The sequence below is a fragment of the Gymnodraco acuticeps genome, unplaced genomic scaffold (genome assembly GCF_902827175.1).
Source record: "Gymnodraco acuticeps unplaced genomic scaffold, fGymAcu1.1, whole genome shotgun sequence".
Taxonomy (NCBI): Eukaryota; Metazoa; Chordata; class Actinopteri; order Perciformes; family Bathydraconidae; genus Gymnodraco; species Gymnodraco acuticeps.
The window spans coordinates 612,298-623,157 of NW_022989768.1; the positions used below are offsets into that span (position 1 = coordinate 612,298).

Sequence of the window (10,860 nt, forward strand, 5' to 3'; positions counted from 1 at the left end):
AAATCACTCCTAGCTCCCTTATTACTTATCCTAGCTGCACATCCAACACATCGTTTATGATCGTAAAGACACATAATCTAACGGTGCCTCAACACTGAAAGATACAAACTCGCGACGTTATCAACAAAAACGTACATCAAAACATGTGGCGCTAGGTAGCCTAAAACGCTAACATGGCTTACCTAGGTCTTTGTCTGGTCTTCAATGGCCTTCAAACGATAAAAACGATGCTGTAGTTAATCCATAGGTTAATATCCAATGTGACTGTGTCCCCTTTGAAATGTTCTGATAATCTATAAGCAATAAAACTGCAATTCCGTTTTCAAATATCAGAGCAGGGATATTCCTACACTCTGAAGCAAGATTGCATGCGCAGAGAAACAACCTTTTTTTTAACATGAGTGTGTGCGGGACGATTTCCCTTCGATTATATTGGCTCTAGCGGTCAGGAAGAGATGTCACACGTCAAAATCGAACAAGGGGGAACAGAGATATGAAAATCCACCCAAATGGCCCCAGAAGAGGTTTTTTTTGCTAAATCTGTCTAAAAAGGTCAAATATCACTTGTTTTGCATCAATCTTGATACAGGGTATTTATTATATGTTGTACTTTGGATTACTAAAGCTTTTAGTCTGCTAACCCATCATCCAAGGTTAGTTTTCACTATAAGTACAACATATGTTTTGGACGGACACTATAATTTACAGTTTTTTACCATGTTCAATCTGAATTTTCTTTAAAATAAAAAACATCTATATAGATTCTGACTTTACTACATCCAACTCACAGGTTTATCATTACTTTGAAAAAAAGGTTATTAATGTAACCCTTTTAGAAGGGAATATATGGTCATTTGTTCTGGGAATGTCATTTTCGAGCCTGAAACCTTAAAAAAACAGGCTTTCAGATACAAAACAGAAAGCATGTGCACAAGAAAAATGGGCTTAAAAAAACATGTTTTTTTATTCATGTGCATTCTGTTTTAAATGTTTATGACTACATAGTGATTAGCTCTTGTTTAGTTCTCCTGTGAATGTGTGTTAACACCTGTGCCGCCTCACACCTATGCACCTAAGTGTTCAGTTGGCATCTGAGCTCTTTTTCTCACATGGGATCACAAACATATGAGACCACGTTCCAAATATCAAGCTGCAGCCCAGTTTTAGCCAATGGGGTTTCCCACAGGAATTATTCCTCCTACGAGCTTCATCACTTCCAACTTAATTGCATATTAATGCAATACTTACAAGCCCAAAACCAGTTAGGTATGTCAGGGGATGATCTACATTAAATATCTGCTAACACTGCAATCCAGAGGATACACTTAACTTGAGATAATTTGTGTTTGTCAAACTTGAAGCTTTCTCACAAAATTCACTATACTTGTATTTTGTTTAACATTTATCACTATAGACGTAAGAAGATCAATCAAGTTTGGAAAAACCAACAACAAAACTGGTTGTGTTAGCCGAAGGTGACAAAGACCATTGTATCACATTGAATCTGTGTGACAGGCAGGTGAAGAGCAGGATCTGTGAGAAACAAATGTAATTTAGAAAGGGTTGTATGAGGATTATTTGGGTTTGACGGCCATCTTGCCTCAGGGAAGGAAGTGCTAAATGTTCAAACGTTCAAGAGCACAGGCTGGAGTATAAAGCTGACACATAGCCTGCAGGAGTTTAGGTTAAAATGCAGCCTTGCTCACATGGCAGCTTAAAAAGGAAGAGCAGAGAACTGGAGCTGGAGAGCTAGGGATGAGCTTTTTGTTCTTGATGGGGTTCAAATGTGAATTACAGTAAGGAATATACGTGAAAAGCACCTGAAAAGTACACTTACTCTGCAGCACATTTATGAATGATTGATCACCTTTTTATTTTAAATTGGTATCCTTATAAGTTTGGAGTGTACAGCCCAAAGCTGCTATATTTATTTATTAAAACCGTGGATAGTCATAAAATATGTTTGAAATATTTTGACTTTAAAAACAATGAATAACTGTAAATAGTGTTTACCAGAGAATGCTCATGTATCCTTATAGTTTAAACCTTTTTCATTTATTAAGTAGATTTGTAAATGTTTTGTGCAGTAACTTACGAATAATACCCTCCCTTTTATTTTGTACTGTGGGATGTCCACATAACCTGAAATGTTTGCACATTCATTCATAATTTCCCTATACAGAACATATTTTTTATTTTACATAATTCTTAGTGTCTTGGTCCCACTTTGCTGATATAGAATATATTTATGAATGTGGAGGTCTTTAAAACATCTTCATAAGGAGAATATCTCATGTATAATATATCCAGTTTACACACAGCCCAGCACCAAATGTCCAGAGCTGACTCACTATACCTGAGCTAATACTGCACAGTGTGCTGTGTCAGATTCAGAGACTCCCATCCATTTAAGTAACATTAAGATAAAAACTGTTTTTTGGGGCTATGATTTAGATAATGGTTTTCTCTTTGTCGGGGCTTGTAAAGCTTTTCCAGTTTAATGTTGAAAAAAGAAAACCATTAATGTAAAGCTTGGTGTGCCCCATTTCTAAAGAGTCTGTTTTATTTGTGCACCCTTTAAAAGATTATCCCAACTGGAGATAACATTTGTGTTGCCTTAAACTAGTAACTGAAGATATGTCTTGACAAGATATCATTTTTCTATTAATACAATTATGTTTATTTGAAATTCCCAATAAACCACCTCCCTCTGGTTGTATTTTAAGTGACACAAAACTTCAGCTATCAAATGTCTTCTGATTGTCTGGATGGACTGTAAGAGGGAAAAAAAGGAAACAGAACCGGCTTATGATTAAAACCCATTTTCAGCAGAGGCTTAAAAGTGCAGCCCTGTTGGCTAAACATCCCTCTCTCATGTTTCTCCAAAGACAGCTCCTTTGGGGCTAAATGTAGGAAGTAGGTCATCCCTTTTTGGAGCGGCCATTTTCTGTGGCTACAGCAATAATTTTGTATGTACATAAAGTTGTTGGGTATTTCTATATTACTTTGTAAGAGTAAACCCCAGCTCGGTTCAAATATACCAAAACCCAGTGAACAAAGATAACAGGACTCGAGTTTCAAGTTTACTTGCTGCAAGGAGAATCAGCGAGTGACAGGTTATGTCAACTCCAAAACCAACTCTGCTCCTCTTCTCTCAGTGCAGTCTCTTTATTACAAAAATACAGTTACAAATCATGCATGAGGAAGTGTATGTAACCAACGGCTTTATTTGTCAATGGGAGTCTTGTGACTCGCAATCATGTGTGTGTGTGTGTGTATGGTCCACAGAAAAGGGGAACAGACTATTCTCTGTTCCTCTTTTCTGACTATGGTCTCTTTACAACATAAAATGACAACATATTATGAAAACACGTTTATCCTTCAATAAACTCTAACATTCCCTCCTGTTTTTCATAATTACTAGCTGGTTACAGTGTCTTTATTACTTTCAGAATTAATTCACTTGTTTTTGACATTTTCGAACCATTCGTCATATGACAGACAGTAACCTAGCTTTAAGTCTTACACATTGGAGGTTAGGTGAGTATATTCGTCCTTCTGAGAGGGGTCTGTGTCAGTATAGTCATCGTTATCTGTCTGTTGCAACATCGTATATTGGACAAGAGTGTTGGTAACTATTTTACCAACCATAGCTTTAACACATGGTATAATACAAGCCATAGCACAGCACACAAGGATGACAACACATATGATTGCAACAAATCCCATCACGAGCTTTTGAACCCAGCTCCCTGAGAGTAGCCAATTGAACCATCCGGTCTCAAGAGAGGCATGTCTGTCTTGGCCCATAGCTGTCTGTAGGGCTTTGAGAGTAGCCATTGCATCTGTCATGTTTTGGGAGTGGACATTGTCGGTGATATATGTACAACAGATTGTGTTCAAAAGGATACACGTACCTCCTACTGAGGCAGTGAGTAGATCAAGGGCCATGCGGTGCTGTAGCACCATGGTTCTGAGTGAGTCTAGTTCGAGGTTCTGTTGTTCGTTTACAACGATGGAATTATTTACAAACATGCCGAACCGGTAATCAAGGGTTTCGAGTCTCAACATGTTCTTCGCTACGCCTAAGGCAGGAGTCAATGCTAATATTACCTTTCCACTGGTGGACCAGTGTTTGAATTCATCAGGGACATCTTTTCCCCATACTGAATCATGTTTTTTGAAGGCAGGCATGGCATTTCTCCTCCTGCGGGTGTGGTTAAGGTGTGGTTCTATGTCTATCACGAAGGTGTGGTCGCTAACAAATATTGGTGCGCACGTGCCTGTCCAATTTATTGGCAGAACTGGATAAGCGTTGTTGCCACACAGCCACCATCCTCCTTGTACCCACCATGTACCATTAGATTGTTTGCTCAAATAGACTGGAGCCCCTTCGCCATTAACAAGTGTCTGGTTACAACCAGTGGTGTTTCCCATTGGTACAGAACCTTCTGTCTGACTGTAACACATAGGGTGTATAGCTTCATTATTTGGCATGACTACCTTTTGTCCTGTCATTTTACGTGGCACTGTCATGTTAAAGTTCACCCAAAATATCTTATTACAAGTGCCATTGCTTAAACCTGGGGCATATGGATTCACATCGTTGACTTTTATCCCTGAGTGCTGGTATCCTACACCTCCCATGGTAGCAAAACATTTAGCTTGTGATTTACTCATCCTTTTACCATACAGAGTTACTTGTCCAGTTGACCATGGCATGTGGGAACAAACATAACAATTTGAACGCCCTGTCTTTGTAACAAGTTGATGGACATAGGCATACCAGGCATTTGTCATCCTAGGTGAGCGTGCAGTTTTGTCGTTGTGGTTCCATGGGTCATCGTTGAGTAATGACCATTTTTTCTCTCGATGGACCTTTTTTTTTGTTGAGGATTCCTCACTCAATTGTCTTATAGTCATTAGCGTCAGACCCAGCAGGGTCACTACAAACAACACCTTTCCCAACATAGTCTATTTGTGATAGTGGTTCTGTTGTTTTCTTCACCGGGGTTGAGACCAGTATTTCCTAATGAAACACCGCCCTTTGTAGCCGGACTTCCACCACTTATCCATCGTTAAGTTGGAGAGGTATTATCTTTTTGCAGTGGCTCTGATGTATCCACGTAGTTCTTTCGGCGATTTTTAGTGCAGTCGGTGTTGTCAGCAGTACCGTGTAGGGACCGTCCCACCGTGGACAGTGCCAATGCTTCCTCTTAATCACCTTCACGAGGACCTGGTCACCAGTCTGCACTCGAGTGTCCTGCAAGGGAGTAGAAATGTCTGGCAGGTTATTTGTTCGAGCTATCTCATTGCTTCTGAAGAGTCTGCTCATCCATTCAGCTAATGTAGTCCCTGCCTCAGCATCATCCTCCTCCCTCACCTCGTCTGTGATTGGTAATCTGAATTGCCTTCCTGTTATGATCTCAAAGGGAGACAACCCTTTTGCCGTGGGCGTGATTCTCATGCATGTTTCTACCAGAGACACACATTCCACCCATGGTCTTCCTGTTTCCTCCATTGTTTTCCTTAGTCTTAACTTTACTGTTCCGTTTGTTCTTTCCACTAAGCCTGCACTCTGTGGATGATATGCACAATGGTTTTTTAATGTTATCCCCATATGTTCGGACAGTTTGGTAATAACCTGATTTACAAAATGAGACCCATTATCACTGTACAGTTTCTCTGGAATACCTCTGTTTGGTATTATTGTCTTGCATATGGCTTTTGCTACGGTAATAGCGTCTGCATGTTTTGCTGGGAATATTTCAACCCACTTTGAAAACGGACATATCATTACCAAACAGTATTTGTACCCTTGGCATGGTGTTAGTTCGATGAAGTCCATATGCATGTGTTGAAATGGGTATGTTGGTGGAGGGAACTTTCCTCTCTGTGGTCGCTCATTGCCTTGAGCATTGTGTCTGCAACATACTACACAGGCTCTACAAAAGTTTTTAGAAAATGTAATGTAGTTGTATGTATGGAAATGTTCATTTATTATTGTCACCATCCCTCCTGTTGAGACATGGCACGGCCCATGACTCAAATGAGCTGCTGTTTTGTAGAGACTAACAGGGAGTACTATCTTGTTGTTTATTCTGAATGTTCCCTCAGGGTCTGTGGTTGCTCCATCTGTCAACCATTTCTTCTTTTCTCTGTCGGGTGCGTTGTTCTGCATATCCCTTAATATCACAAGAGGTATTGGTTGTGAAACACTTTCCCCCTTCTGCAAGAGGATATGGAACCCATATTCGCCCATAGCTGCTAGCTTCGCTACCTTATCCGCGTGTGCATTGCCAAGTGTTACTGCATCCTTCCCACTGGTGTGCGCAGCGCATTTGCATATAGCAATGCTTTTCGGCAACAACACCGCTTTTAAAAGATCAGTCAGCAGCTGTGCATGGGTGACTGGTTTTCCTGTTGATGTTTTCATGCCCCTGCGGGCCCATTGGGCTGCAAATATATGTACTGTTGAGTGCGCATACTGGCTGTCTGTCCACATAGTCACATCTTTTCCAACCCCCGCTTTGCATGCTTCTGTAAGAGCTACTAATTCCGCTGCTTGTGCAGAATATGTGTGGGGGAGTCGGCCTGCTTTTATGACCTGTGAGTGTGATACAACTGCAAACCCTGTTTGATTTTGGCCTGTTATAGATTTAGAACAGGACCCATCCACAAACCATGTTTCGCCACTGAGTAGTTGTATGTCTTTCAAATCTGGTCTTGGTTTGCATGTTCTGTCAGTCTCTTCTTTACAACAGTGTGGTTCTCCATCTTCTGCTGTAGGTATTAATGTGGCTGGATTTAAGATATTACATCTTTTTATCACAATGTGTGGTTGTGACATTAGTGTAGCTGTCAGTGCCAAATAACGTGCAGGTGATAAGAAAGCCATTTTGGTGTCATGTAACAACATGGTGACTGCGTGTGGAACCATCAGTGTGAGTGGGTGGAACAAAACTATTTCTGCTGTACAATGTACCGCCATTGCTGCCGCACATACTGCTTGTACGCATACTGGTAATGCTTGTGCTACTGGGTCTAACCTTTTAGAGTAGTAAGCGACAGGCCTTAGTTTTGTGCCGTGTTTTTGTGCCAATACTGATGTCATAAACCCTTTTTTGCAGTCAACTGTTTGTACAAATGGTTTTTCATAGTCTGGTAATGCTAACACTGATGACCCTACGAGACACTGTTTAGTCCTTTCAAATGCAGCTTCTGCCTCTTGTGTCCATTCTATCTTGCCGGACATTTTCATGTCATTGTCTGAGTATATGCAATCTAGTAGGGGCTGAGTCATTCCTGCGTAGTCTGGAATCCATGCTCTGCAATAGTTAGTCAGCCCAAGGAATTGCATCATTTGTTTTTTTGTTGTTGGCTTTGGTGCGTTTAACACCGTCTGTTTCCTCTCTGAGTGTATGCGTCTCCCTTCTCGGTTTAAATTGTGGCCTAAAAAGATCACTTCCTCTTTCACAAACTGAAGTTTCTGTCTTGAAACCTTGTTTCCTGTTTTGGCCAAATGTGTCAATACTTGTAGTGTGACTTTTGTGCTTTCTTCCTGTGTGGGTGACGCAACAAGAATATCATCTACATATACCAAAATCTGCGATGTGTCAGGTATCTGTAATGTAGCCAAACAATTAGCTATTTCTCATGAAAAGATTGTTGGGCTATCCACATACCCCTGAGGTAATCTGGTGTATGTGTATTTTGTTCCTTCATGTGTGAACCCAAACCATCCTTGTGAGTCTTTTTCTACAGGAATGGAGAAAAAGGCATTGCTCAAGTCTATCACTGAGAACCATGCCATATTTGGCTTAAGGCCGTTCATTAACGTGTGTGGATCTGGTACTGTTGGGGCTGTGCTTTGTACAGCATCATTTACTGCTCTTAAGTCTTGAATCATTCTCCATGACTGCCCATCAGCCTTTTTTACTGGGAAGATGGGGGTATTGCATGATGCATCAGGGCACTCACGCAGGATCCCTGCTTTTAGCATTTCTTCAATTACAGGTTTGATGCCAACTTTTGCATCCTCTTTTAAGGGGTATTGTCTTATGTTAGGTCTGTAGTTAGTTTTTGGTCTAACGTGTACAGGTTTTGCGTTCACCATGCGACCTACATCACATTTTCCTTGTGACCATACGCATGGCGGCACCGTTTTCAGGACCTCTAAGGCCTCTTCACTTAGCATACATCATTGTTGTTCAGGGTCGTCTAGGTGGGCGCGTGGTGTCATCACTAGAGTAAACCCTAGAGTTTTGCGCTTTAACCCGCCTCCAGTTTGCCAACCGTTTTTGTCATCTGTCCATTTTGTTATCCTGTTACCTCTAGCCACTAATAAACCTAAGTCTCTCCATGAAGTCCCTGGGCCCCTAGCTACTGATATGTGTGGCGTGGAACCTGGTTCCATTATCAAGGCAGTGGTTGATGGGACCCTAGCGTCAATTACAACATCCCCGTGTTGGTTTGCATACATCGAGTGGAACACTACCCTCTGTGGTGTCAGTCGATGCACGAGCACATCATAGTCTTTGTCTGGGCCAGGGGTGTTCTTGTACTTTAGTGTAACGTGCAATGCGTCAGGTTTCATTACTTCTTGGCCATGTTGTGGGGTGAATAGTGTTAACAGGTGTTCACCTGTGTTTGTCACGTCAGGTTGTGGCATGTCTAGTGACCAGTAGTAGTTGGGGGTGTTTATGGATTTTTGAAGGAAGACCTGGTCTTCCACCTTTTCTCCGGGCCCTACTGCTCGCATTCCCCCTTTGACTGGTACTACACTGATTTTTAACATTTCCATGCCGTCTCTCCCTAGCAAATTGACAGGGCAGTTTGAGATGAACACAAATTTGAGGGATGCCTGGAGGCCTGACCTTCTATCTTCCATAAAAAGTGGCTTTGAAATCGACCTCTGATTTATGTGTCCATTTGCTGATTTTACAAACATAGTGCCAGTTGGTGGCCACATTCTTTGGACCTCTTTGTTCACTACTGATGAGTCTGCACCGCTGTCACATAAAAATTCAAATTTTTCCCCATTGATTTCGATTGTTCTGGTAGGTTTAATACTGTTGTCTGACAGATTCAGTAATACTTCAGAAAGGTCAATGTGATGTGTGTGGACGTCCTCTTCTTCCTTTTCTACGTCTAGTCAGTTGTCATAACTATGTAGGTTATGTGAAGGGGGGGGGCCATGTCTTTCGTCTTTGTACTGTCCCTTTTGTCCCCCTTCTTTTATCTGTGACATCTGTTCCTCACAGTCCCTCGCCATGTGCCCCTCCTTTCCGCACCTGTAGCAGAGGAATTTGCCTTCTGCGTTTCTGCCTCCTCCTCTGCCTCTGCCTGCTCCTTTTATGGGCTTGTTCAGCCCATAAAGCTGCGACTCGCAGTTGAGCTTCTAACTTCTTTCTTTTCTTGCCTTGTGTTGTTCCAGCTGTTTCTGCTCTCAATTTGTCGCTTAATTCTCTTACTGCTGTTTTCTCCAACTTTCCTCGGAAGCCGTACAGTTTATACCATTTGCTACAATAACTGGTGCTGCCATGACTATATATTTCCATATATCTCATGTCCCCTGTAGCGGCAGGCTTACTCCCATTGGACCCCATTATTCTAGCTTTGTGTTCCTACTGGACAACGTGCCGGTCAGAACCTAATTCCTAATTCACCACTAGTGTACTTCAACAGACCACAGAGTTTTTGTTATCACCGTTAGGTTTCCACTCTGTGCGCTGATTCCACCTGGTGACACTTTTACACACTACTTTCACTCAATCACTCATAAGTGTACCCAAAGGCACGTCAATTTCTACCTCCTTAAATGGTGGAGTAACCTTTCTCATAAGTGTACCCAAAGACACGTCAATCCTCCTTAAATGGCGGAGAAGCCTTTCTCTACCTCCTTAAATGGTGGAGAAACCATGTATATCAACTTTTATCTTACCCGTTATCTGTGGTCACTGGTCCGGTTGGATTCCGTCAATCGTGCCGAGGATGAGGGAGGTTGGACATATAATCACCGGCCCGGCCACGAATTCTGCGTCCCGGGTCTTTCTCGGGGTCGGCTGATGATCCCGGCTGTCGACAGACTTGCGGCGTGTCTTTTCCCTCCTCCTTCCCGTCACGATGTGTTGGATTCCGGCTCCGAAGGACCAATTAATGTTGGGTATTTCTATATTACTTTGTAAGAGTAAACCCCAGCTCGGTTCAAATATACCAAAACCCAGTGAACAAAGATAACAGGACTCGAGTTTCAAGTTTACTTGCTGCAAGGAGAATCAGCGAGTGACAGGTTATGTCAACTCCAAAACCAACTCTGCTCCTCTTCTCTCAGTGCAGTCTCTTTATTACAAAAATACAGTTACAAATCATGCATGAGGAAGTGTATGTAACCAACGGCTTTATTTGTCAATGGGAGTCTTGTGACTCGCAATCATGTGTGTGTGTGTGTGTATGGTCCACAGAAAAGGGGAACAGACTATTCTCTGTTCCTCTTTTCTGACTATGGTCTCTTTACAACATAAAATGACAACATATTATGAAAACACGTTTATCCTTCAATAAACTCTAACAAAAGTGCCGTATGTATAGGACAAATATCAACAATGTAAACACATACTGTAAAGAGCAGCAGCAGCTATTAACACCATGATAGTGTCAAGTACAACATAAAGGTGTCTTTATTTTTCATTGCACATTCATATCTCCACACACCACATTACAGAAGGTTGACAGGCCATGCAGACAATATAACTAAATACTTGATTGATTTTATTCTGATTTAATTCAGATGCGTTTTTCATAGAACTTTAAAATTCTGAAGTACAGGATGTAACGACAGCCAGTCTCCTCCACCAAATA

At 41.6% G+C, this 10,860-nt stretch overlaps 1 protein-coding gene across 2 annotated transcripts; it reads right to left on the reverse strand.

Annotated features, from left to right (window-relative positions):
- Nucleotides 1-3,075: 3,075 nt before the first annotated feature.
- LOC117548105 (protein NYNRIN-like) lies at nt 3,076-10,004 on the reverse strand. Of its 2 annotated transcripts, none has more exons than XM_034219149.1 (2): nt 9,096-10,004; nt 3,076-6,107 (listed from the first exon to the last, which is right to left on the reverse strand). In XM_034219149.1, the coding sequence occupies exon 2, from the start codon at nt 6,011-6,013 to the stop codon at nt 5,069-5,071; it is 945 nt and encodes a 314-aa protein (XP_034075040.1). In that variant the 5' UTR covers nt 6,014-6,107; nt 9,096-10,004; the 3' UTR covers nt 3,076-5,068. The 2 variants fall into 2 exon arrangements, with proteins under 2 accessions (XP_034075040.1, XP_034075033.1); XM_034219142.1 differs by having other exon boundaries at nt 3,076-5,345; nt 5,523-10,003.
- Between the last annotated feature and the right edge of the window lie 856 nt (nt 10,005-10,860).

Excerpts from the sequence above, each read along its gene's own strand:
- LOC117548105 (XM_034219142.1), bottom strand. The coding sequence starts at position 7,363 with ATGATGCAATTCCTTGGGCTGACTAACTATTGCAGAGCATGGATTCCA. Across the intron at positions 5,346-5,522 it reads AAGTTAAGACTAAGGAAAAC|AGCTGAATGGATGAGCAGAC; the intron begins AATGGAGGAAAC and ends AGGGACTACATT.